This window comes from Diceros bicornis, chromosome 31 (genome assembly GCF_020826845.1).
Source record: "Diceros bicornis minor isolate mBicDic1 chromosome 31, mDicBic1.mat.cur, whole genome shotgun sequence".
Lineage (NCBI taxonomy): Eukaryota > Metazoa > Chordata > Mammalia > Perissodactyla > Rhinocerotidae > Diceros > Diceros bicornis.
Window position 1 is genome coordinate 4,074,797 of NC_080770.1, and position 20,836 is coordinate 4,095,632.

Consider the following 20,836-nt stretch of genomic DNA (forward strand, 5'->3'; position numbering starts at 1 on the left):
GGCAGGCTGGGGCCTGTGCAGGTGGGAAGCCACGCGGTGAGGCAGCCGGCCACCCCTCCGAGGCCTGTGCCCCCGTCCTTAGTGGGCTCGTGCTGCGTCAGGCTGGGGGCCAGGCAGGCAGGTGATGGGTGAGAAGCTAACTCATCCGAGCGAAGAGAACTCAAGGGACATGGGGTGACCCCCTGGGGCACAGCTGACCCCTTGACGAGTCCCAAACAAAACTGTTTATACCGTTACCAAAAAATGTATGTTGGAGAGTCATCACTTCATAAAAAACAGTGATGTCCTTTGCTTTACTGTCTTCTACAAAGGCATTTCCCCAACTTCTCCAACCACTACAGAGTTCGACAGGATATCATCTAGGTAAAGGACGCGTCATGTAATGTGGGAGCACTTTACGGGCTTTTTGCAAACATCCGGTACTGCGGATGAGGCCCACGTCGTGGCAGGTTTGGGGGCTGGCACTCAGGTGGTTGAACCTCGAGGTTGTGCCCCAGGCAGCCAGATCACCCCGCACCTGATGCTCACACGAATCTTCCCTACTCTGTTTCACAGGGTCTTTACCAGGAAGACCCACCACCTTATTTTCCAATAAGCTGAATTATTCTGGGAGTTGGAAATGCCGGCTGGTTCCACCGAGACCTGAACCACTGACAGACAGGCCCTGAAGCCCCGGCTTGGTCTGATGGAGCCGTTGGAGCAAGTCTGGGGCCAGCACCCTGCGGCAGAAGGCGGCTGGCGCAGTAACCAGACCCACAGTGGCTGGAACCGCTGAGCAGAAGCCAAAGGTCACCAGCATCGTGTTTGGATGGAGAGAGGTGGGCATTTCAATGTTAAAGTAAAAAAATGTAGCTGAGTTCTGCTCTTTGCCTCACTCATTCATCCTAACCACAGAGAAAAACATTCAAGGTCTTATAGAAAAAGAAAAAAAGGTTGGCGGAATTGTTTTGTTTCGCTGACTCTGAAGAGACTTTCTCCTTTTAGGGTAATCCTATATGGACGCACCAGATGGGATCAAAGCCCCTCCCACTGGCCCGAGGACAGAAAACGAGAACAGAGGAGGATTCCCCCAAGGAGGGAGGAGACTGTGGCTACTCCACCAGGAACATGCACCGTCTGCTTCTCCCAAGTTGGAGAAAATCGGGGAGCAGAAGAGAAGGGGCCCCGGGAAACAGACAATCTCAGTTACCTCCTCCATCCGGAAAGAACGGAAAATGTACACGTAGTCGCCCGGGCGGCCCACAAACCTGCAATGATGGGGGAGTTAGAGAGGAGGGACCCGCCTGGGAGACCCCGAGGCGGCGTGGTCCCCAAGTCGGAGCCTTGAGTGCACTCCCAGGTTTCTCCCTGCCCCTCGTCGGCTAAACATCTACCACAGTGGATATTCACGTGATTCCCAGCCCCACAGAGGGGTCAGAAAAGGGAACTTCAACAGCAACCCCCGAGGCTGAGGGGCAGACGGAGGGAAGGGGGCCAGGAGGGGGCTAAGGCAAAGCTGCCTGGTGCAGACCACGCCACCTGCCACGGCCGGGACACGACAGGGGACCTCGGACAGGCGGGGACGGGGGGGCCTCCAAGGCAGCCTCTCAGCTTCCTGTGGGGTGGGCGGGGTCGGGGGCCCTCTGAGAGCCTGCTCCCTTGTCGTGGATGCTCTCGGTGGGGCCTGGACCCTGTGGCCTGGCTCTGGGACCCCCGGGCGGGAGGGTGGCCGTGGCACTTGTAAACTATGTGGTGCTGAGGAAGGAGCCTTTGGAGGGGTTCTGGGATCAGACCCGCCAGCCCCTGGCCAGAGGTGGGGTGGGAGTCTTGCTGAGTGGGCTATAGGCCCCTCCAGGCCCAGGACAGCTCCAGAGGGTCCAGGCACGGGTGTCACCCTGCCACCAGCCTGGAACACCCAGCTGGCCAGTGGCTGCACTTCTTACACCTTCTCCTGTGGTCCTTGCCCTCCTGAGTCATCCCGGCCCACTGTGGGAGCATCTGCAGCTCAGCGCCTGGGGTCCTGCTGCCCAGGGTCCCTGTTCTAGAGTCCCTGCTGTCCAGGGTCCCTGCTGCTCAGAGTCTCCACTGCCTGGGATCTCCACTGTCTGGGGTCCCTAATGCTTGGGGTTCTTGCTGCCCAGGGTTCCTGCTGCTCAGGGTCCCCACTGCCCGGAGTCTCCACTGTCTGGGGTCCCCAATGCTTGGGGTTCTTGCTGCCTGGGATTCTTGCTGCCCAGGGTTCCTGCTGCTCAGGGTCCCCACTACTGGGGGTCCCTGCGGCCGGGGTCCCAGATATTCAGGGTTCCCACTGTCTGGGGTCCCCTTTGCCTGGGGTCCCCAAGGCCCAGGGTCTCTGCCGTCCAGGATGCCCACGCCTAGCATCCCAGCAGAAGCCAGGCCTCTCCTGGAACCCGGCGGCAGGGGAGGCACGCCGACTGCTTTCCTGGGCCCCGTGCCTCCTACCCACAGGGAGCCGGGGAGGGGAGCCTCCCACTGGACCAGGAGGAGCGAGTTGGGGAAAGGCGTGAGTCCCAGTAACCGAGGAAGTCCCTACCGGCCTTTGAAGAAAGCCACGTAAAAGATGGGGGTGTAGGAATTCACGAACTTCAGCAGGAAAGCCTTGAAGATCAGCCTCTCCTCGAAGCTCTTCTCTGTCTTCGGAACCTCTAGAAGGAGGGAGATGCATGCTGCTGAGTGGCCGTCATGATCCAGGCTGACCACTTCACTGAGGCTCAGAGAAGATAAGTGACCAGCCCAAGGTCCCACAGCAGGAGGGAGGCGACTCAGGGCTGCCTGGCTCCAGGGCTCAGCCCGGGGCCACAGGTGATGCTGCCCGGGGCACCGTGGCCCCAGAACGCAGGCACTCACCAATCTTAGTGAGCCACCTGGCTATGCAGCCGTAGACCTCATCCAGGAGGATGATGACCACCAGGTTGATGATGACCGCGGTGGCCGTGACTGTGACCCGGATGTTGGACCTCACCGACGGGGAGGAGTTCATGGCTAAGGCGGCGGCTGTGGAGATTCTGTAGATGATGACTCCAAGGACGATGGCGAAGGTCACCGCGATCTGCAGAGAGAGGAGGGCGCGCTCTTGGCTGGGCCCACCCGGGTCTCATTGGACCTCCTTCTTCCACTCCCTCAGCCCAGCTCTCCCCCAACCCTGCAGCGTTTCAGCTTCAAAACAAAGACAGACATTTCTTGTCACCCACCAAATGCCAGGGGCCTTATGGGTGTTATCGTCACAGACTGGTGATGAGGGCCTGGTTTCTATTTTACGGAAGAGGAGACTGAGGTTCAGAGAGGTTAGGTAACAAAGCCAGGTCACCCAGTGCATGACCTGGGATTTACCAGGGGGGTCTGAACTTCAAGGGATCTCTCTGCTGCTGCCCGCTGCGGGGCATCATGCCTTCTTTCCCCCCAAGGTCCCCAAAGGGACACAAGGTGGCTGCAACTCCAGTGGCTGTCTTGGCTTGTGTGACGGCAGGCTGACTATGGGGTGGGGGTTTCTCCCCGAAACCTGGGTGACTCTGAGAAAAGCAGTGACATTTTCGGAAGGACTGCTGTCACAGGAGGTGGATGGGGCACAAGGTGGTCCCATCCTGGGCGGGCAGTGCTGCAGGTCTGGCTGGGACAACGGATTGGGCCCTTTCTCCCAGCCTCCCCGGAAGCCACCAACACACTTCTGGCTTGTCCCCGAGAGCGAGCCCCTCACCTTGCCAAACCCACTGTTGGACCAGAACATCCCATAAAACTCGGGCTGGCGGCTGCCTGAGAGACCGGGTTGCGAGCTGGCTAGGATGACAAATTTGTTCCGTGTGGAGCTGTCTTTCTGCCTGGGTTCCTTTTCCTCCAAGGCCCTAACTAAACTGGGAAGACTCAGGCCTCACCCTGTCCGGCCCTGGGGTGGGGACTCCTGAAAATCTGAATCCTGAGGACACGCTGAGGATGGAGGGCGGCTGCACCGGGCTGGCAGCCAAGCCTGACCCCACCTGTGGGGTGCAGGCTCCAGGTCCTGCAGCTCCCCGAGCCCCATGCCCCTCACTCCCGTTAAGCCCCGCCCCAGCTAGAAGGGTCCCTCGTGGCCCCCAGGACCGTCCTGCAGGGGCACAGGGCTGTGTGTGTGTCTCCCAGGTTGCAGCTGGAAAGGCTGTGGTTGGCTCACCCCAGAGGGAGACCACAGACATCAGAAATCGAGGAAAGCTCTTAGTTTAGGCTTTGGGCCACTGAACTCCTCTTCTGCACACAGCTGTGGGTGACTAAACAGTGGCCACCCTCCGCCCAGGAAAACGTCTGCCCACACCACATCCTGACGAAGGGGTGGCCTGTGGCAAGGTGTGGGTGCCACTCCCCAACCAGCTCCGGGAATGAGGGCTTTCCTGGGAAAATCCCTCACTCCTGCCAAGGGGCCCCTCCTGGGGAAGGCACCGCCATGGCCCCGGAGACGTCCCTCGTGCCAGCGTGTGGAGGCGCAGACGAGGCGGCCAGACCTGCAGGGTGACTCAGCAAGGAAAGCGCCCCCTCTCCCTGCTGGGGGGCTGGTGTGCCCCCATGACAGGCAACCCTACAGCTGTCTCCCTTCCTGGGCGCGATCTCCCCTCTGGAAGGGCAGGGCCAGGAGGCCAGGCTTTGGCTGGTGTGTTCACACCGGCGTCTCCAGCACCAGGACGCAGGGACACATCGTAGGTGCTCAGCCGATAGTTGTTCAGTGAATGTAGCTCCCGCGTGGGCACAACGGTGACTGACGCCCCTATGACGGGCTCAGCAGAACATCAAGGGCCCGCTGATTCCCTCCCTACTATCCCGCTCTGCTGGGAGGGACCACATGCCCATTTCCCAGCCTCCTTGCAGACTGGGGTGGCCTGGCGAAATGGTCTGACCAGTCAGATGCAAGCAAAGGGGTGGGCGGGTCTTCTGGGGAACTGCTTCACAGAGGGGCCGCCTGCACTGGCCTCCATGTCCCCCCTCCCCTCCCCGGGAAGGCGGAGGTGATGGGGAAACAGGAGGAGACGGCCTCTGCGTCTCCAAGCTCCTACAGAAGAGCAGGGCCCGGGGCAGACGGCCTGAGTGGCATCTGGCCCCACCACCTCCTGGCTGGAGGCCTGAGGAGGGGGGCCAGAGCTTCCGCCTCAGTGTCCTCATCAGCAGGAGGGGGATGGGACCGGTACAGGCACGTATGAGGACTGAATGAGACTTGTCACAAGGCTCTCAGGCCAGCTGGGCACACGCTCAGCCCTTGGGCCAGGGAGGCCAACCTGGGGACCCTGGGTGCCAGGCAAGGGGTTGGGGGCCGTGCAAGGCTCTGATTTAAAGCTCCCGGGTTGGACGAGGGGACGGTCATTTCTATAGTGCCCACAGGTGGCCCTGACCTCTTGGGGGAGGATGACAGAACAGCTAGCACTGGGCTGAGACTTTCCGGGGAGGAGGCTCAATCAATTGGGGCCAAGGCGTTGGGTGATTTATTCAAATCAGCAGTATCCACGAGCCTAGAGTCACAGACCCGCAGTCACCTGAGTGGCACCATCCTAATTTTTGTCCTGTCTCTGCATTATTTATTTACTGTTTTTCTTTAAAACTCAGTTTTGTCTTAAATACGATCTGTGAAATCTCAGGTTTGAATGACTAATTACAAGGAGCCCCCAGGGTCACGGTGGAAGCGTGGCCTCTTCCCATTTTACAGGCAGTGGAGGAATCTCTCCAACCCCCACCGCCCCACCACGCCCCGGGGTCAAAGCCAACGCCAAGCTGACAGCGGAACCTAGTCTAGGTGATCGCCGCACATCTCCCTGTGGGGTTCCCGCTCTCCTCCCCGCTCAGCCTTCCGGAACATACCATGAAGACAATGGAGACCAAGTTGGTGAAGTAGGCTGGGAACCGGTCCCTCCAGGTCAGCTTCACCTTGTCCGTCTACAATACGAAACAATGCAGGGTCACCTGGTGGGAACTATCACGGTGGAGAGAAGTCTCTGTGTGTGTGCATGCGTGTGTGTGTGTGTGCACGCGTGTGTTTGCGTGAACAACCTGGACAACAGAAATACCGAGAAACTTTAAAAAATGGCTGCAGGTGATGTACGATGCAAACATCTAGCATTCAGAGAAGGTCATCACCTACGCGATGATGTCATGTAATAATAGAAATAAGAGTTGTTTAACGACGTGATTCCCCTGTGCACAGGGCACAATAGCGCCAAACCCTTTTCTGAATCAGACTCTTGGACCCACGTCTGGAAGAACCTCTATCTGGAACCCATTTCCGAGATGAAAGTCTCACTTCTAAGGCTAGAAGATCTAAGATGTTTTGCCCTTCGCCACCCAGACCATAATAGTTATTTTCCTTTGCAGAGCAAGTCGAAACACGCAACTAGCACGACAAGCTGAAACGCCGTTGGCCGGGTAGCAACGGCATGCCGTGGCGACACGCGGCCCGGAGGCTCCCTGACTCGGGGATGGCTTGGTCTGGAGGAACCTAGGCAGAAGCTTGTTGCTAACCTGGGATGTTTCAGGGATGGGGGAGGATTTTTAAATGGGAAAATGCATGTATTAGGTCAAGGAACGCGGACGAGGGCATGTCACCGGAGGCCACTCATTCCAGGGGTGGGTGGCATGCGTGTTAACGAGAGGACCGAGGACGGCCGCAGGCAGCTGTGACAAGCAGGTTTCACAAGCTCAGAGTAAGGCCAGAGCCCCCTCCCCCCCACACGAACCCACCGTAGCCATGCAGTGACATCTCAACACGCGTCACAGCTCGCTGGGTGCGGAAGGACGGCAAAGAAACACGGATGTGGGGGTTAAAAAAAAATACAACAGAGCTTGTCGAGGAAAACACAATGGACTTTGCTCGTCCGCCCACAGTCAAGATTCGCGTGGCCCCCGAAGGAGAGAAAAGTACCAATTTCACCCCCGCCATGGCTGTCTTAACCCTCTGCTTCCATTTGTTTGTTGACTCCTCCGGAATATGCCGGCGCTTCTGAGGGCGGGTGGGGGGAAAAAGAGAGCACGGTGGGGTCTCAGGCGCCCAGGCCGCCGTCGCCCCCTTGGCAGCAGGCTCGCCCCGCGGTGTGCTCGCTGCCAAGGCTGACGCAGGTCCCGGGCGTTTTAAACCAACAAGAGACGGCCGAGACCCACATTCTAAAAGAAAGGCTGCGACAAAGGTCACGGAAACAGAGACGAAGTTTTTGAGACAAAGACTCCAGCCCGGGAGGGAGCTCAGGAACACCCATCTTGCCCGACAGGGTCTGTCACTTACATGGTGCATTTTGTGCAAAGGCATGGATTACTCGGAGCATTTTACGCCAACGGGAAGGAAGCCACACCCCGATTCGTTAAGCTAATATACCAATTAAGGGATGGATCTTTTTTTCTTTTCTCCTGAACGAATTTGGTGCCATAGCTGGGGGAAAAATGAAAACCATAAAGTAGCCGCTGGGAGCCAATGAGATGGAAGAGGAAATAAAGGATGTACCCGCCAGAAGCATACAGGGCCTGGGGTCACCATCGGACCCTGCAGAGACTAACCCCAGACCTTGCTGCTCTCATGTGATCAAAGACCTTGGGTCAAAGCCAAGAGGCAGAGTCACCGAGGGTCTGGGAGATGCTCCTGGCACCACTGCCCAGATCCTCCGTTTGAGCTTGATTAAGTCCCTTGACTTAAACAGATGTGGTGTGTGCCACAAAGCTTTTCTTTTTTTCCTTAGGAAGGAATGGAATACCCATCCATGCTCACGCTAAGAGGTGCCGCCATAAAGCCACGGGGTGGACCGTCTTGGGGCTGAGGATGCCGCACTGAGCACGGGTCTCAGTGGCCCACAGTAGAGGCCTGCAGGGCTTCAGAGGCAGTGGTGTCCACGCCTCTCCCTTTAGAAGGAGGAAACAGGCCCAGAGGGGCTAACGGAGCCATTCGGGGCCACAGAGTGGCTGCTCAGAAGGCAGCATGCGCTGGAAGGTGCACACGTTCTGATCTGTTAAATTGAAAAGGCAGTCTCCTTATTTGGGGAGACAACTCACACTTTTGTTGTTTTTTTGGCACCCACTCAGACTGTAAGAGGGTGTTCAGAGAGGAGCATCCCTTTCTCGCTGGGGCAGGACAAAGCTGGATTTTTGCCGTGTTACGGGAGCTGGAGCCCCAGAGGGGGCTTCTGGTGCACCCACTTTACCTCACGGATAGGATTTTGGCAATCGTGACCCCCAGCCACTTTGAACCAGCAAACCCTGTCCATGTGACACAATGACAAGGAAAGATAAACCCCGGGGTTGGTCCCGATCAGTCCCAGAGGCCAAGAGTGCAAATGTGGGAGCTGGGAAGAGCATCTTTCAACTGTTCCCCCTCCCTTCAATACTGGTGCAAACTTCCCCAGCCACAGTTAGAGGCTGACAAGGGCCTGGGGTGGGGGGCTCCGTGCTTATCCCAGGTCATGTAAAAATACCTCCTTAAAAAAACAGCCAAGAACCTCTAGAGGTTTGTGAGAATTCAGGCTGCGAACGGAAGACCGCCAATTCGAATGAGAGGTTTGGGGAGAAAAAAAAAAGGCATTTATTATAAAAAGATGATGGCCTTGAGAACACCACAAAAACAACATCTCTCTCATTTTCGTAGTCTGTGCATGAAACAACGAACTAGCCATTGGCTCAGGGACCCTGGTTGGGCAAACCCTTCCATTTCATCATTCAACACAGAACACAAGGGGGTGCCCACCACGAACATCAAATGTACTGCAAAACCTGCCAAGCTACCTGGTTCTTGATGTTGAAATGTTGGCTGAAGTTTGAGATCACCCTCAGGGTAGATTAAGAAGGTAGATCTATAGTAGGTTTGGCAAACTACGGCCCCTGGTCAAATACGGCCCCCTGCTTATTTTTATAAATAAAGTTTTATTGGAACACAGCCAGGTCCATTTGTTTACCTGCTGTCTATGGCTGCTTCGTGCTACAATGGCAGAATTGAGTAGCTGTGACAGAGGCCTGCGGAGCCTAAAACACTTACTATCTGGCCCCTGTCTGGGGGCTGGCCCCTAGTCTATACCACTGATGAACGTACAGTGTTTGCCGATCCCGGTCTATACTGTTGATGAACATACAGTGTTTTACTACTGGGAAAGCCAACTGGCGGCGGCCACCGTACCTCTTTGTTTTTGGATTCTTTCCTAAGCGACTTCTCCAAAACTCGGGCTTCGTATTCGGCTCTGGGATGGTCCTGCGAAAGTCAACAGGGAGCCTAGTTAATTATGAGTTTGAGATCCTCAACATGAGCACACATGGCAAATTCAGTCCATAGATTTGCCTTGAGCAGCCTTTGGGGCCAGTTCCTAGCTGGCGGTTTGTACCATTTCTAATTTAGAACTCTCTGCACACAGTCTATCCAGGATTTTCCCCTTGCTGGGAACCCCAGCCCATTGGGAAGGCCACAGAATCTGGCTCTGTGTCCCGGAGGCAGGTAAGTCTGTTCCAGGCTGCAGCCCGCCCCGCGGCCCACTTTCTCATTGTGAACAGCCAGCTATGAACGGGCCCCCGAGAACGTTCTGTCAGGAGCCGCGGGGGTCAGAAGGGACGGCAGGAAAGCGTCAGCAAGCGTGGGCAGACCAGAGGCGCCAGGCCCCGGGGGAGCCCAGAGCAGGTCAGCGAAGGGCGCTGGAACGGAAGACGGGGTTAAGAGAGACCCGGAGGTGGGGGGAAGCAGAGACCACCCCTGCCCCCCGAGGTAGAAGAGCTGCGGGGAGCTGCGCGGTAGAAACAGACGGATCAGGTGCGCGAGGTCCCTCTCCCGGGGAGACAGGCTATGAAGAGAGAAGAGTGACAAAAATTTCCAAACCTTGACAGCCTCCTTCGGGGAACCAGAAACGTAAAGACAAAAACAAAAAGATTTCATTACTTGTGCTGTTTTTTTAAGAAACAAGGCACGTCTTCTAAAGATAATTTTCTTAAGAACCAGGAGGAAGGTAAGTGGACAGAGGTGGACTAGGACTTGGGAAATGAATCCCGGATCTGCTGAAGACCACTGCCACTTTAGGACGACCGCCAGCCGCTGCTCTGCAGCTCGTGTGTTTTAGGAATTCCCGAGGGGGCGCCGGACTGAAATTTCGACTCAGGGAAGGCCACACAGGCCGGTCGACCGGACACACTCCTTCTGCTCTGGGAGCCAACGCCTGGGGTTCCGACTGTGTGGAGAGGCCGCCCCTTTGCCCCAGGTGGTTAACTCCCCAAAGAGACCCTGGCCAGCCGTGGGGGGCTCACTTTGGATAACTCATTCAGACCCCTTGAGCCCCGTGCCCAATGGCTCTGATCGCCGTCCCCAAATCAGGCACTGGAGCCGTCAGTGTGAAGAGATCATGGGATGGGTCTCCCAGGGGTTGAACTAGGGGACTGGCCGCCATCCCCCAATGTTCCCCCAGCCACAGGGACGTCATGAAAAGGACATCCTAAATCTTCTAAAATAATAGGACGATGACTGCTGTTTGTTCTATTTGCATCTTTCTCATTGAAACAGGAACAAGGAAGGAACCCGCCCAGGCAGACGGCTGACCCAGACCCCGCCGGGTTCCACAGCCTGGCTCCACCCCAGAACAGCCGCATGTCACGGACTGGGTGCATGCGCCTTGGTCTCGCCATTTGCGACAGGGGATAAGGAGACCCCTGTGGAAGAGGGCTGAGCCCAGAGGTGGCTAGCCGGGTGACCGGTTATGGGGCACTTACTGGGCTCTGCTCTAAGTGCGTTTTATCTGTTGACCCATTGAGCTCCCCTCAAACTCGAATGACGACCATTCTTCAGTCTCTACTTGAGAGGTGAGGACACTGATGCACAGAGACCGAAAGCGACTGGCCCCAGCTCACACAGCGAGGGCGGTGCCAAACCAGGATGCCACCCAGGCTGCCGGGACCCAGACGGCCGCTTTGCCATCTCTAAGCCACCGTGCCTCTCCCAGCAGCCTCTAGCCCCCTTGTCTCTCAACAGTATTGTCAGCACAGAGCCCGCGCTCCAGCTTCTCCGCCTGCACTACACACTCGGCTGAAGACTGACCCACCCATCCAGTCTCAGGAGGAAACACGTTGTGTGGGAAATGCAACAGGGATGTTTAAAAAATTGATGGGCGAGATTTTCATATGACAACGAAAATGCATGCGCAGTTTCTCTTTAAAAAAAAAAAAAGCGTGCGGTGTTTTATAAAACTAGGTACTGGTCATCGGGCCACACCTTACAGCTCTGCCCTGCGCCGTGGCTATTTGTGGGGACCGTGTTTCCTTCTCATTCCCGCTCATCCCATGGGAATTCCGGCTGGAGCTGGCAACTCGGGACAGGGCAGCGGCCAGCTTCTCCGGAGGAACCCGGGGAGAGGGGTTCGCCACCATCGCAGTGGCCACTCGCGTGCCCCCTCTCTGGAGCAGAAAGACGCCCAGCATCTGGTGCAGCCTCTCTTGGGGAGGGATCTGCTCCCGCTTCTCAGCCGCGCCCCACTGCAGGCGGGGAGCTGGCTCTGAGGAGCGCGGGTTTGGCACCAGGGCAAAGGCTCAGAGCTGCCTTTGGGGACTCAGCCTCGTGGGCGGCGGCGGTCCCCTCCCCAGACCCACCGGCCTCCCCCAGACACGATGAGGTCAGCGCGGTGAGCCCTGGCATGCGTCCCCGACTGCGCTGGTGGGTGGCGCGTCCATGTGAGCATCGAGATCAAAAACACTCCAGCAGACATCAAACGGTCGCCCCAGCAACCGAGGGTGATTCAGGCACCAGGGAGATGAGGGGAGAAGCGGGCGGGGGCACAGCCTCGCCCGGGCTTTACGACCTCCGGCTTCCATGTGAGTCCCCAGGAGGTAACGGGGCGGGGGCAGGGGGACACGGGGGAGGGCGTGGGGGGCGCGGCGCCAAACCCACTCACCTCCTCCTCCTCGAAGCCAGTGAGGTCCCAGCGGTAATTGAGCCGCATCTGTTTCCGCTTCCAATGTTCCATGAAGGTGGCGGCTGCAGGCAGGGACGAAAACCAGAAAGTCAGGGACGCCCCCGAAACATTCGATGACATAAAAGTGTTCTCCTCTTCTGTGCCACTTGGTGAGCGAGGGTGACGACGTGCTGGACCCAGAACTTCATGTGAACTAACCCGTTCAGCCCTCCCACCGACCCTGCGAGGCAGGGATGATCACCTTCCCATTTTACAGACGGAGAAACTGAGGCATGGGAAATCAAGTCCTGCCCAAGCCAGCCAGTGAGGAGCCGGGCAGGCTGGTCCCAGGGCCTGCGCTCTTACCCATCCTGCTCCATCGATCTTGGGGACCCCAGGTTAACAGGTGGGGGTCCTGAGGTCAGAAAGGGTGAGGGGTGGGCCGAGGCCACTCACTCCAGCTTCAAACCCACACAGGTGCTGAGCTGCACTCTTAGCCACTACATCCTGCTTCGTATTCCCAACACACTTAAGATAATTCAAACGCCACCTCCTCCAGGAAGCCTCTGACCATTCTCCTCAGTGTCAGAAAGAAACTAACTCCTCTTGGGACCTCTCCTGCTCACAGTGTCCACGCTGTTCCACTTTTGATCCCTGTTCCGTGTCGAGTGGCCCTTGTTGTGTGTGGGGCAGGGGTGGGGACTCGCTCATCTGGATTCCAGCACACAGCCCGGTGCCTGGCACAGACAGGTGCTCACTGAATGAATGAATGGCTTTTATGAGCACACGACTTGCAAAGGGAGATGCAACTGGGTGAATCATTTATCATTAATGCTTCCCCCCATACAGAACAATCAGCAGAGGCCGAGGGTTGGAGTAACCACCAGAGTGGTCAGACAGTTATCCAGAGCCCAGGATCCTTGAGCTGTTGTACCAGGCACTGAAGAGCCATCACCTAAAGTATTAATCTGATTTAAACCTCACAGTAATCCTAGGGGGGAGGTGCTAGTCTTTCCTCAATTTTACGGAGGAGAAACCGAGGCTCGGAGGAATTAAATGGCTTGTCTGATAAGTGGTGGCGTCAAGACGGAAATAAAATGAGACGTGTAACTGTGAAACTTGAGTGCAAATTCACCAACCTGGTCCTCCGCTGGGAAAGAAGGCAGCTCTGGAATTGGTTAGAAGTGGGTCTGACTCTGACTCATCTCCCGGCGCAGAGAGCTTTGGTCTACACAGAACGTGCCCCCCTAAAGTGAGGTGAAAACAGGGCCTCCGAGTTTGCATGGGTTTGTGCATAATGGGTAACTCTTTAAGTATCAGATGTCGTGCCAGCCAGGCCCAGCCAGGAAACAGGAACCTCTCCAGGTCTTTCAAACTGGGGTAATTTAATCCTGGGAATTGGAAGAGCTGAGAAGACAAGCAAGGGATGGTGAGACCACCCAGAGATTAGCAACAGCAGGAGGCTGCTGCCAATTTAGGGGTGATGGGACAATGGGGGGTGGTGTTACCAGAGCCAGAAACTGGGGCTGCCCAGAGGAAGCCAGGATCGTGGAGGGAGGCCTTTCCGGTGGAAGTGAGAGCCAGGGAGAAGACAAAGCATCCACCAGGGATGCCCCAGGAAGCACAGGGAGACGGGGAGAAATACCCTGGCTTCGCCCTTCCTCCGCCGGCTGATCTCCCATCAGGGCTTCCCATTGGCTGAACCTACCAGGAAATGGGAGAGCAAAGGAGCCTGGGAAATGTAGTTCCCTGTGATACAACTATGTACTCAGCAGACATACGAGCCCATCGTGGCAAGGACTCCAGGAGGAGACGGGCTCTTGCCGTGTGGTCTGGGCAGGCCCGCCTGTGGCCGAGGCACCTCCCGAGAAGGAAGATGTGAGATGTCTCCTTCTGGCTCTTTTCCTCCGTCCTCCTCTGCCTCCTTTCAGACCTCGGGCCAAGTGAGAGCAGACCCATGCGGGAGCGCTGGCTCCAGGCACACCCGAGGATTTGGCCTGTTTACCTCCCTTGTCCTGGCTGCCCCATTCCCAGGCTCCCCCAGCCTCACCTCCACTCCCTGGACCTCCTCCTCCCTCCACTCACCAGCCCGAAGTGTGGGAACAGCAGGTACCGGGTGAGGACCACCACGTACCACGTGCTGTGCTAGGAACTCACTGACGTCAGCTAACCTGATCCTGGCCACAACGCCGGGCGTAGGAGTGATTTCCATTCACCAATTTACAAACAAGAACAGAGCCTCAGAGGGTCAAATGCTCTGCCCAGGGTCAGCTAACAGCAGGAGTGGGATCTGAACCTCATTCTATTTGGCCCCAGAGTCCATAGTTAACCACCGTGCTTGACTGACCTCTGCATAGACTCTCGAAGGGAATAATAATCATAGTCATAATAAGTAGTCTGATTATTAAAGCAAAACTTGTATTGCCATTTTACGGATGAGGAAATGGAGGCACAGAGAGGTTAAGTAATTTGCCCAAGGTCACACAGCTAGGCAGCTGGTATTTGAAGCCAGGCATTCTTGCTTAGATTTTGTACTGTTAAATGTCTTAAGACACAAGGGCCTTCTCCCAGAGAGATTTGTGGGTTGACCAGGACTAAGACTGAACCCTCGTGGCCGGGAGTAGAGACAGCATATAGACAACGCTTATTTGGCTCATTTATGTTTAAGAAATAAAGACATTTTATATAAAATTATGAATTTCCTGCTGATGCTTTAAAAACTGGAAGCCTTGGCACCAGAAGGCTGGAGCTGAGGAGTGACCATCCCTTTGTCAAACAAAGTTTAGGCATGCCTTCTCCACTTGGCCACAGACCCCACCACGCTCTATTGCCTGGACTGTGGCACTGAGTTTGCCATGCCTGCTTTGGAGCAAAGGGGTAGAGTTGTAGAGTTCAGGCTTGGCCAGCAGGAGGGGAGATGTGAAGGCTCATGCTGAGCCCAGAGGGCAGTCCCGAGCTCTCAGCTCAAAGCTGGGCATCATGAAAAACCACTTTCTGGCCTGGGCAAAGGCGGGAAGAAAACCGAGTGTCCGTCCTTCCCAACTGTGCCCCTGCAGTCTTCCCTCCTGACACCAACTGTGCAGACAGCAGTGGGGCCTGCGGGGTTCCCACCCCTGCCCTTTGAGGCTCCTGTAATGGTTCTCCTTGCCAACGTGCCAACTCCATCACACAGATGTCATGCAACATCTGGCTGGAGTCAGGCGTGGGGCGCGGTGCCTTTGCACGCCCATCTCATCTCCTTTCATCCCACCCCTGAGCGCTCGACACAGGGATAACACTCCATTGTACAGACAGGTAAACTGAGGCGCTGGTTAATAAACGGCAGAAACCTGGATCCAGGACTTCTGACGCCAAGATCGGCCGGGGTCAGGGGTGGTGGCTTCCCACCCACACGAGGACAAGCCGTGTGCTGAACCTGGTCAAAGTACAAAAGAAATGAAGAAACGGCCTTGACCTCAGCAGCCACAAAAGGGGGCCAAAGAGACAAGACCCTGCCCCCCAAATCCAGGGCCCAGAGAGCAGCACAGCACAAAACACAGGCAGCAAAGAGGGATCCTGGCCAGGGCGGAAGCAGGCGGCTGAGCGGAAGCCTTCCTTCTTCAAACATTTGTTCTCATGACGCTTGTGAGACAAACACATTCTTGCAGAGGAGCCCAGAGGCGGCAGATGAAGGAAGGACGCTGGATCCACCCCGGATGGAATCCAGGTGTGAGCCTGGGAGCGTGAGCACCCTGCCTCTGCCAGCCTCCGTCCCCACGTCTGTACAGTGGGCTCGATAACAGCACCGTCTGTGGGTCTCCACGAGTCGATCCGCACCAGCGCTCGGGGCGGGACCCGCCCATGGCGAGGGTGTGACAGAGGAGCGCTCTTTCCACCTGGCTCACCTGGAAGGGTCTCCACCACGTCTCGTTAAGAGGCTGATCATAGAATAAAAGGCCGCATAGGGCATGGTTCCGTTTAGACGAAACATCCAGCATATTTACACGTAAATCCATGGAGACAGAAAGCAGACTGGTGGCCGCCAGGGTTTGGGCAGACAGGGAGCATGGGGCTGACCGCTTACGGAGACGGGGTTTCCTTTTGGGGTGATGAAAGTGTTTTGGAACCAAAGAGTGGTGATGGTTGCACAACATAGTGAACGCACTAACTGCCACTGAATTGTGCACTTGAAACGGTTACATTTACTTTATGCGAATTTCACCTCAATTAAACAAAAAAGCGAATCACAGAACTATGGGTATAGACTCCCCTGTGTGTTCACCTGCTGTGTACAGAGAACACCGATGGGAAGGACACACGATGTGGTTCTCTGTGGGGTGGGGGCAATCTGTCCATTTTCCTCCAGGGTGTCTCCGTGTGGGCCTGGGATCCGCTGTATCAGACTCCCCCAGGAGCATGTTAAAACACAGATTCCTGGGCACACAGAATCTCCATCTGAACAAGCTCTGTGGGTCGCGCCTGTCTACACAGGCTTCTAGAAGCACTGATCTATCCGTCGTCTGTCTTTCTTTCCTTCCATCCATCTCTCTGTCCCTCAGATTAGCGGCTGTCCATCACCCCATGCTCTCCTCCCAGGTGGCCTCCACCCCTCCTCCCTCGGCCCTGTCTTGACTCGACCTGTCCAAATTGTCTTCGCGCCTAAGTCTAACGCCAATCTCCCTCATTCTGGATGCCTCCTCGGCTGGCTGCTGAATCCCCTTTCCGAGCTCTCTCTCCCCCGAAATTTTGTTGCTGCAACGACGGCATGATCTTGGATGTGCATTAGATGCTCTTGGTTCCGCCTTCCAACTGTCTTTTGTGCCAGTTGGAGCCTCGCAGCCTCTCAGACCTGATGTCAGCATCTCAGCGGCCACAGCGGTCCGGCTCTGAGGATGCTGGGGTGCTCCTGCAGCTGCGCAGAGAACGGCCCCGTCTCCCTGGTGAGGTCCAAGCTCCCTATGGGCTGGAGTCTTGTCTCCCAGACCTCTGTCACCCACTCCTGAGCCCGTGGGCCCTGGGGGCTCAACCACTCAAACTCCGTCAGAGCAGGGCCTGCGTCCTCCTTAAAATTCGACCCCGAGAGCAGAGACCAGCTTCATGAACCTGGGGCTCCCAACACAGTCAAATGGTCGCTCAACGCACACTCCATTTTCTCCAAGTGGGGATGGGAGCTGCGGGAGCAGAAGAACGCCGATCCTGCCTGTCGGCACGCGGTGGAGACGGGGTTCAGGCACAGATGCCTCCAGCCCTCCCTTCCTCGCTGACTCACCTGGCACCCTCCTCATTTGTCCTCTGAACAAGCTCTAGCTCACGAACCCACCACGGCCTTTCAATTCCAGCAGAGAAGCACCGTACAGCTCTCCCTACACCCCCCCAGCTTGGGGTGACCTGCCAGCTCCGTTCAGAGTCTCGGGGCCCCCGGGGGGCGGTTTCCATCGCACCTCTGCCATTGCACTGAGGTTGCGACCATCTTTCACCAGTTTTTTGCAGCCAGGCTCAAATCGAATAACCGCCTTTGTTCTGCACGGAACTGACAAACAGTTAAAACCCCATTATTATGCCATAATTTCAGAAAATTGATCCCGGGGCGAAGACCTAAATGGGGCTCCAAGTTGCTTCGTGTGACACCTTACTTGAGGCTTTGAAAAGTTATACATCGCAGGCAGGGGTGAGCTGGCATCTCCAGGACCCGCGTGTCAGCCCCTGGGCCGGCGGGACCCCACGGAGGAGTGGACGCAAAGTTAAAGCCGCGGGGCGGGAGGAGAGTGCTCCGGTGGTGATACAGCCCTGCTCCCGGCAGTAACAGGTTCGGGTCGCCCCCTGTCATTGTGGGAGCAGAAATGTTAACAGCGGGAGGACAGAAGAAGAAAAGACACAAGACACAGCGGGAGGAGAAACAGCAGAGGGAAAATGATCCCTTAGAGGGTAACGAGCAAATAATTGAACAAGGGATTAAAAAACCAACAATGGCAGATCTCTGCTAATTACGCCTGACAGCAGCGTGAAAGGGCCTGGGGACAGGGGCACTGGCTCCCTCCCTCCCTCCCCCTGCGGGCAGGGGCGGGGGCCAACACTCCTTCTCAGGCCCGGCAGGATGGATAATCAGCTCCTTTTGCCCAAAGTAAGTGCTCCACGGGAGTGGTTTGGCTTTTTTGTTATTTTTCCCCCCAAACGGGAGTGTGTAGACTGAACTTGCACTTGACAGACGGGCACATTTGCCGTCTCCCACGGTGGGCGTGGAGCTGGAGGAGGAGGTGGGGGGCAAACGTCGGAAACACAGATTTGCCCCTTTCCCCACGTCTCGGGGGACGGAACCATCTGGTCTTCTCCCAGGGGAGGGGCTGCTGTAGGGCTGGCCACCACCTCTGAGGGTGTGAAGGGGCCCCCGCTCTGCACACAGTAGGTGCCCAGTGAAGAAGTGTGACATGAGCATCCGGCTTCACTGCAGGGGGTGGAGGGGATTTAATGAATCTAATCACATCCTGTGGGACTGGCCAGCTGAGCAGCATTTCTGCCTCTGAGTCCCCCACAACCCGCTCCCGGTAAATCTCTGCTCCCCCAGGAGGGCTCAGAATGGGGCCTGGACGATGTTTGGCTGGAGAGGTGTGACCAGGGCACTAGCTCAGACCTCGGAGGCCTGCGGGCCAGGGCGTGGATCTGTTGTGTCTGTTGCGAATCTGTGAGCTGTGTGATCTTGGGCAAGTCACCGAACCTCTCTGTGCTGTTGTGTCCTCATCAGAGAATAACAACAGAGCCTCCCTCCGGGGCTGTTGTGGGATCAGAGACAACCTGTGCCAAGCTCTCAGCCAGGGCCCGCACACAGTAGGTCCTCAGGGCAGGCTCTGAAGGGGAGGGAGGCATATTTGTCTGGGCCTGAGGGGGCAGCTTCCAGGTGAGAGAATAAATTTGGGGTAATCCGATCAGGAGTAAGCAAGGCAGGTGTTAAGTGAGGATGTCACCTAGAGCCGGTTAACATGCAGGCAGAGGGAGAGACATGGGTCTTCAAGAATGTGGGGCTGGGGACTCAGAATGCGGGGGTCAAGTCTTGCCTCTGCCTCTCATTAGCTGGTGCAAGCCTGGGAAAGCGGCCTCAATTTGTTCATCTGCCAAATGGGGTGACACGACTATTTACCTCCTCGGGTCACTGGGGGAATTAACGAGTCACCACACGTAAGGTGCAGACAACAGTGCCCGGCACTCGGCAGGGCCAGCTAACTGAGCTCGCCTTCTTTTCTGGAGGAGATGAAGTGACATCGTTGACAGAGGCCTCCAAGCACCAGGTGAGAGGCTGGGTCTGAGCTCCAGTCTCCTAGGGTCCAGGCTGTTTTCACATTTTCAAAAAGCACGTGCTCTGAACCCACGTAACAGCCAGCACACGTGACAACCAGCTCCAGGCACAGCCCCAGGAACGTCACAAGCAGTCACTCTTTCCATGTTCCCTCGGACCCTCTGAGGGGGGTTGTATTACTATGTCCTTTTTATAAACGGGGACCCGAGGCCCAGAGAGTAGAAGCAACTTGCCTGAGGTCACACAGCTGGGGTGACAGAGCTGGGATTTGAACCCGAGTCTGGCCCGGACAGGGGCATTAACCGCCTGACTGTGTCTAACCACCCGCTGCACGGCCAGCCCCACTGAGTTACTGAATTGGACGGAACCGTCAAGCCGGCAGCCCGTGCAAGCTGAGCTCCCCTGTGGGAGCTGCGGGTGGACCTTCCCAACTGGGGCAGGGGAGCCAGGAGGCTGGGCGCCCAGCCAGGAGGTGTTCCAGCCTCAGCTTGCAGCTTCCAGGGCCCAGATCAGAGAGGGGAGGGAGGGAGGGAGGAGCTGACCAGTGCTGAGGTCTTGGGGAGGGCCAGGGAGGCTGGGAATGAGGAGCAGGGGCGGTGGGGGCGCTCAAGGGGATGGTTCCCGGTGGACGCAGGGTCCAGAGAGGCAGCGGCGGGCAGCGGAGGGAGAACAGGCTCAGAGAGATGTGGGCTCAGTGCCCGGCCCTGCCAGAGGAGCCCCACCTTCCTCCTCTGTGAAATGGGGACAAAGCGTCAGCTGTGGGGACGCAGTGGGATGAAGGTCAAGGGGCATCCGGCCCAATGTCGGGCACATACACACCAGCTTAGTGACTGACGGCTACTGACCCTAAATTTATAGCAAGACTGACCCCCAAATTAATAACCAGAGCTGCGGTGTGGCCCTGGGAATCGTCTCAGAAGCCACCTTGGACCAGGCATGGACATCACCTCCGCATGCTCTGCGCTAGCCCCAGCGAGGAGTCCTCCAACTTCACCCTGAATGCCTCCTGGAACAGGGCATTCGCCACCTCCCTGGCCAGCCCAGCCCAGCGGTGCAGGGGGCTCACGGTGGAAATCTCCCCCTTATCTGAGCTGCTAACCTGCCTCTTACTTTCTGCCTCGTCGGGAAAACCACACGCACGCCTCTGCCCATGGAGAGAAGGGACGGCGTTTATCACCAGGCTATGCTTATTTCTGCACGTGTCTGTCTCCAACTCTGCCCAGAATTCCCAGAACACAAGACCTGCCCCCTCGCTCTGCTCTGCCCAGGCCTCGAACGGCGGAGGCTAGCACAGTCCACGGCTGACCGTCTGCCACGTGTCTCAAGGCGGCTCCCACGTGTCTGTCTTTGCTGAGATGAGGGCGCCCACGCCAGGTCACAGGGACCGGTGACGTCCGCCAGGAAACCCCTCTCCTCGCGTTCCCAGGGGTTCTCGCTTGTGAAAAGGGGGCTGTGGGCTCCAGCTGAGGTTCCAGACCTTCTCAGCCCGTCTTCCCCAATCATGGAAGCCCAAACCGTAAAAATGGTAAAGGGCCTGACATCAGCTTAAATCAGGGTCGGGACTAGGGGAAGGCAAGCAGGGCATGTACGGTGCAGGATGTAATGACACTCTCGAGGTCTGGCAAGTGTGGATGGGCCCCCGACACTGAGCACCCGGACACCTCCCTCGCCGCACCTCGTCCTGGCTTACCCCTCGTGTCTGACAGGGAACCCAGCAGCAGCCTGTGGG

General features: G+C 57.0%; 1 protein-coding gene across 1 annotated transcript in view; it reads right to left on the bottom strand.

Moving 5' to 3' along the window:
- Positions 1–20,836, bottom strand: part of ANO1 (anoctamin 1) — an 87,442-nt gene that overhangs the window by 19,648 nt on the left and 46,958 nt on the right. Inside the window, exons 13-19 of the mRNA XM_058526186.1 lie at positions 11,841–11,923; positions 9,785–9,796; positions 9,098–9,169; positions 5,812–5,886; positions 2,848–3,049; positions 2,534–2,645; positions 1,190–1,247 (exon numbers count right to left, since the gene is read on the bottom strand). Of these exons, the coding sequence (XP_058382169.1) occupies positions 1,190–1,247; positions 2,534–2,645; positions 2,848–3,049; positions 5,812–5,886; positions 9,098–9,169; positions 9,785–9,796; positions 11,841–11,923 (614 nt within the window). The remainder of the gene's footprint in view (positions 1–1,189; positions 1,248–2,533; positions 2,646–2,847; positions 3,050–5,811; positions 5,887–9,097; positions 9,170–9,784; positions 9,797–11,840; positions 11,924–20,836) is intronic.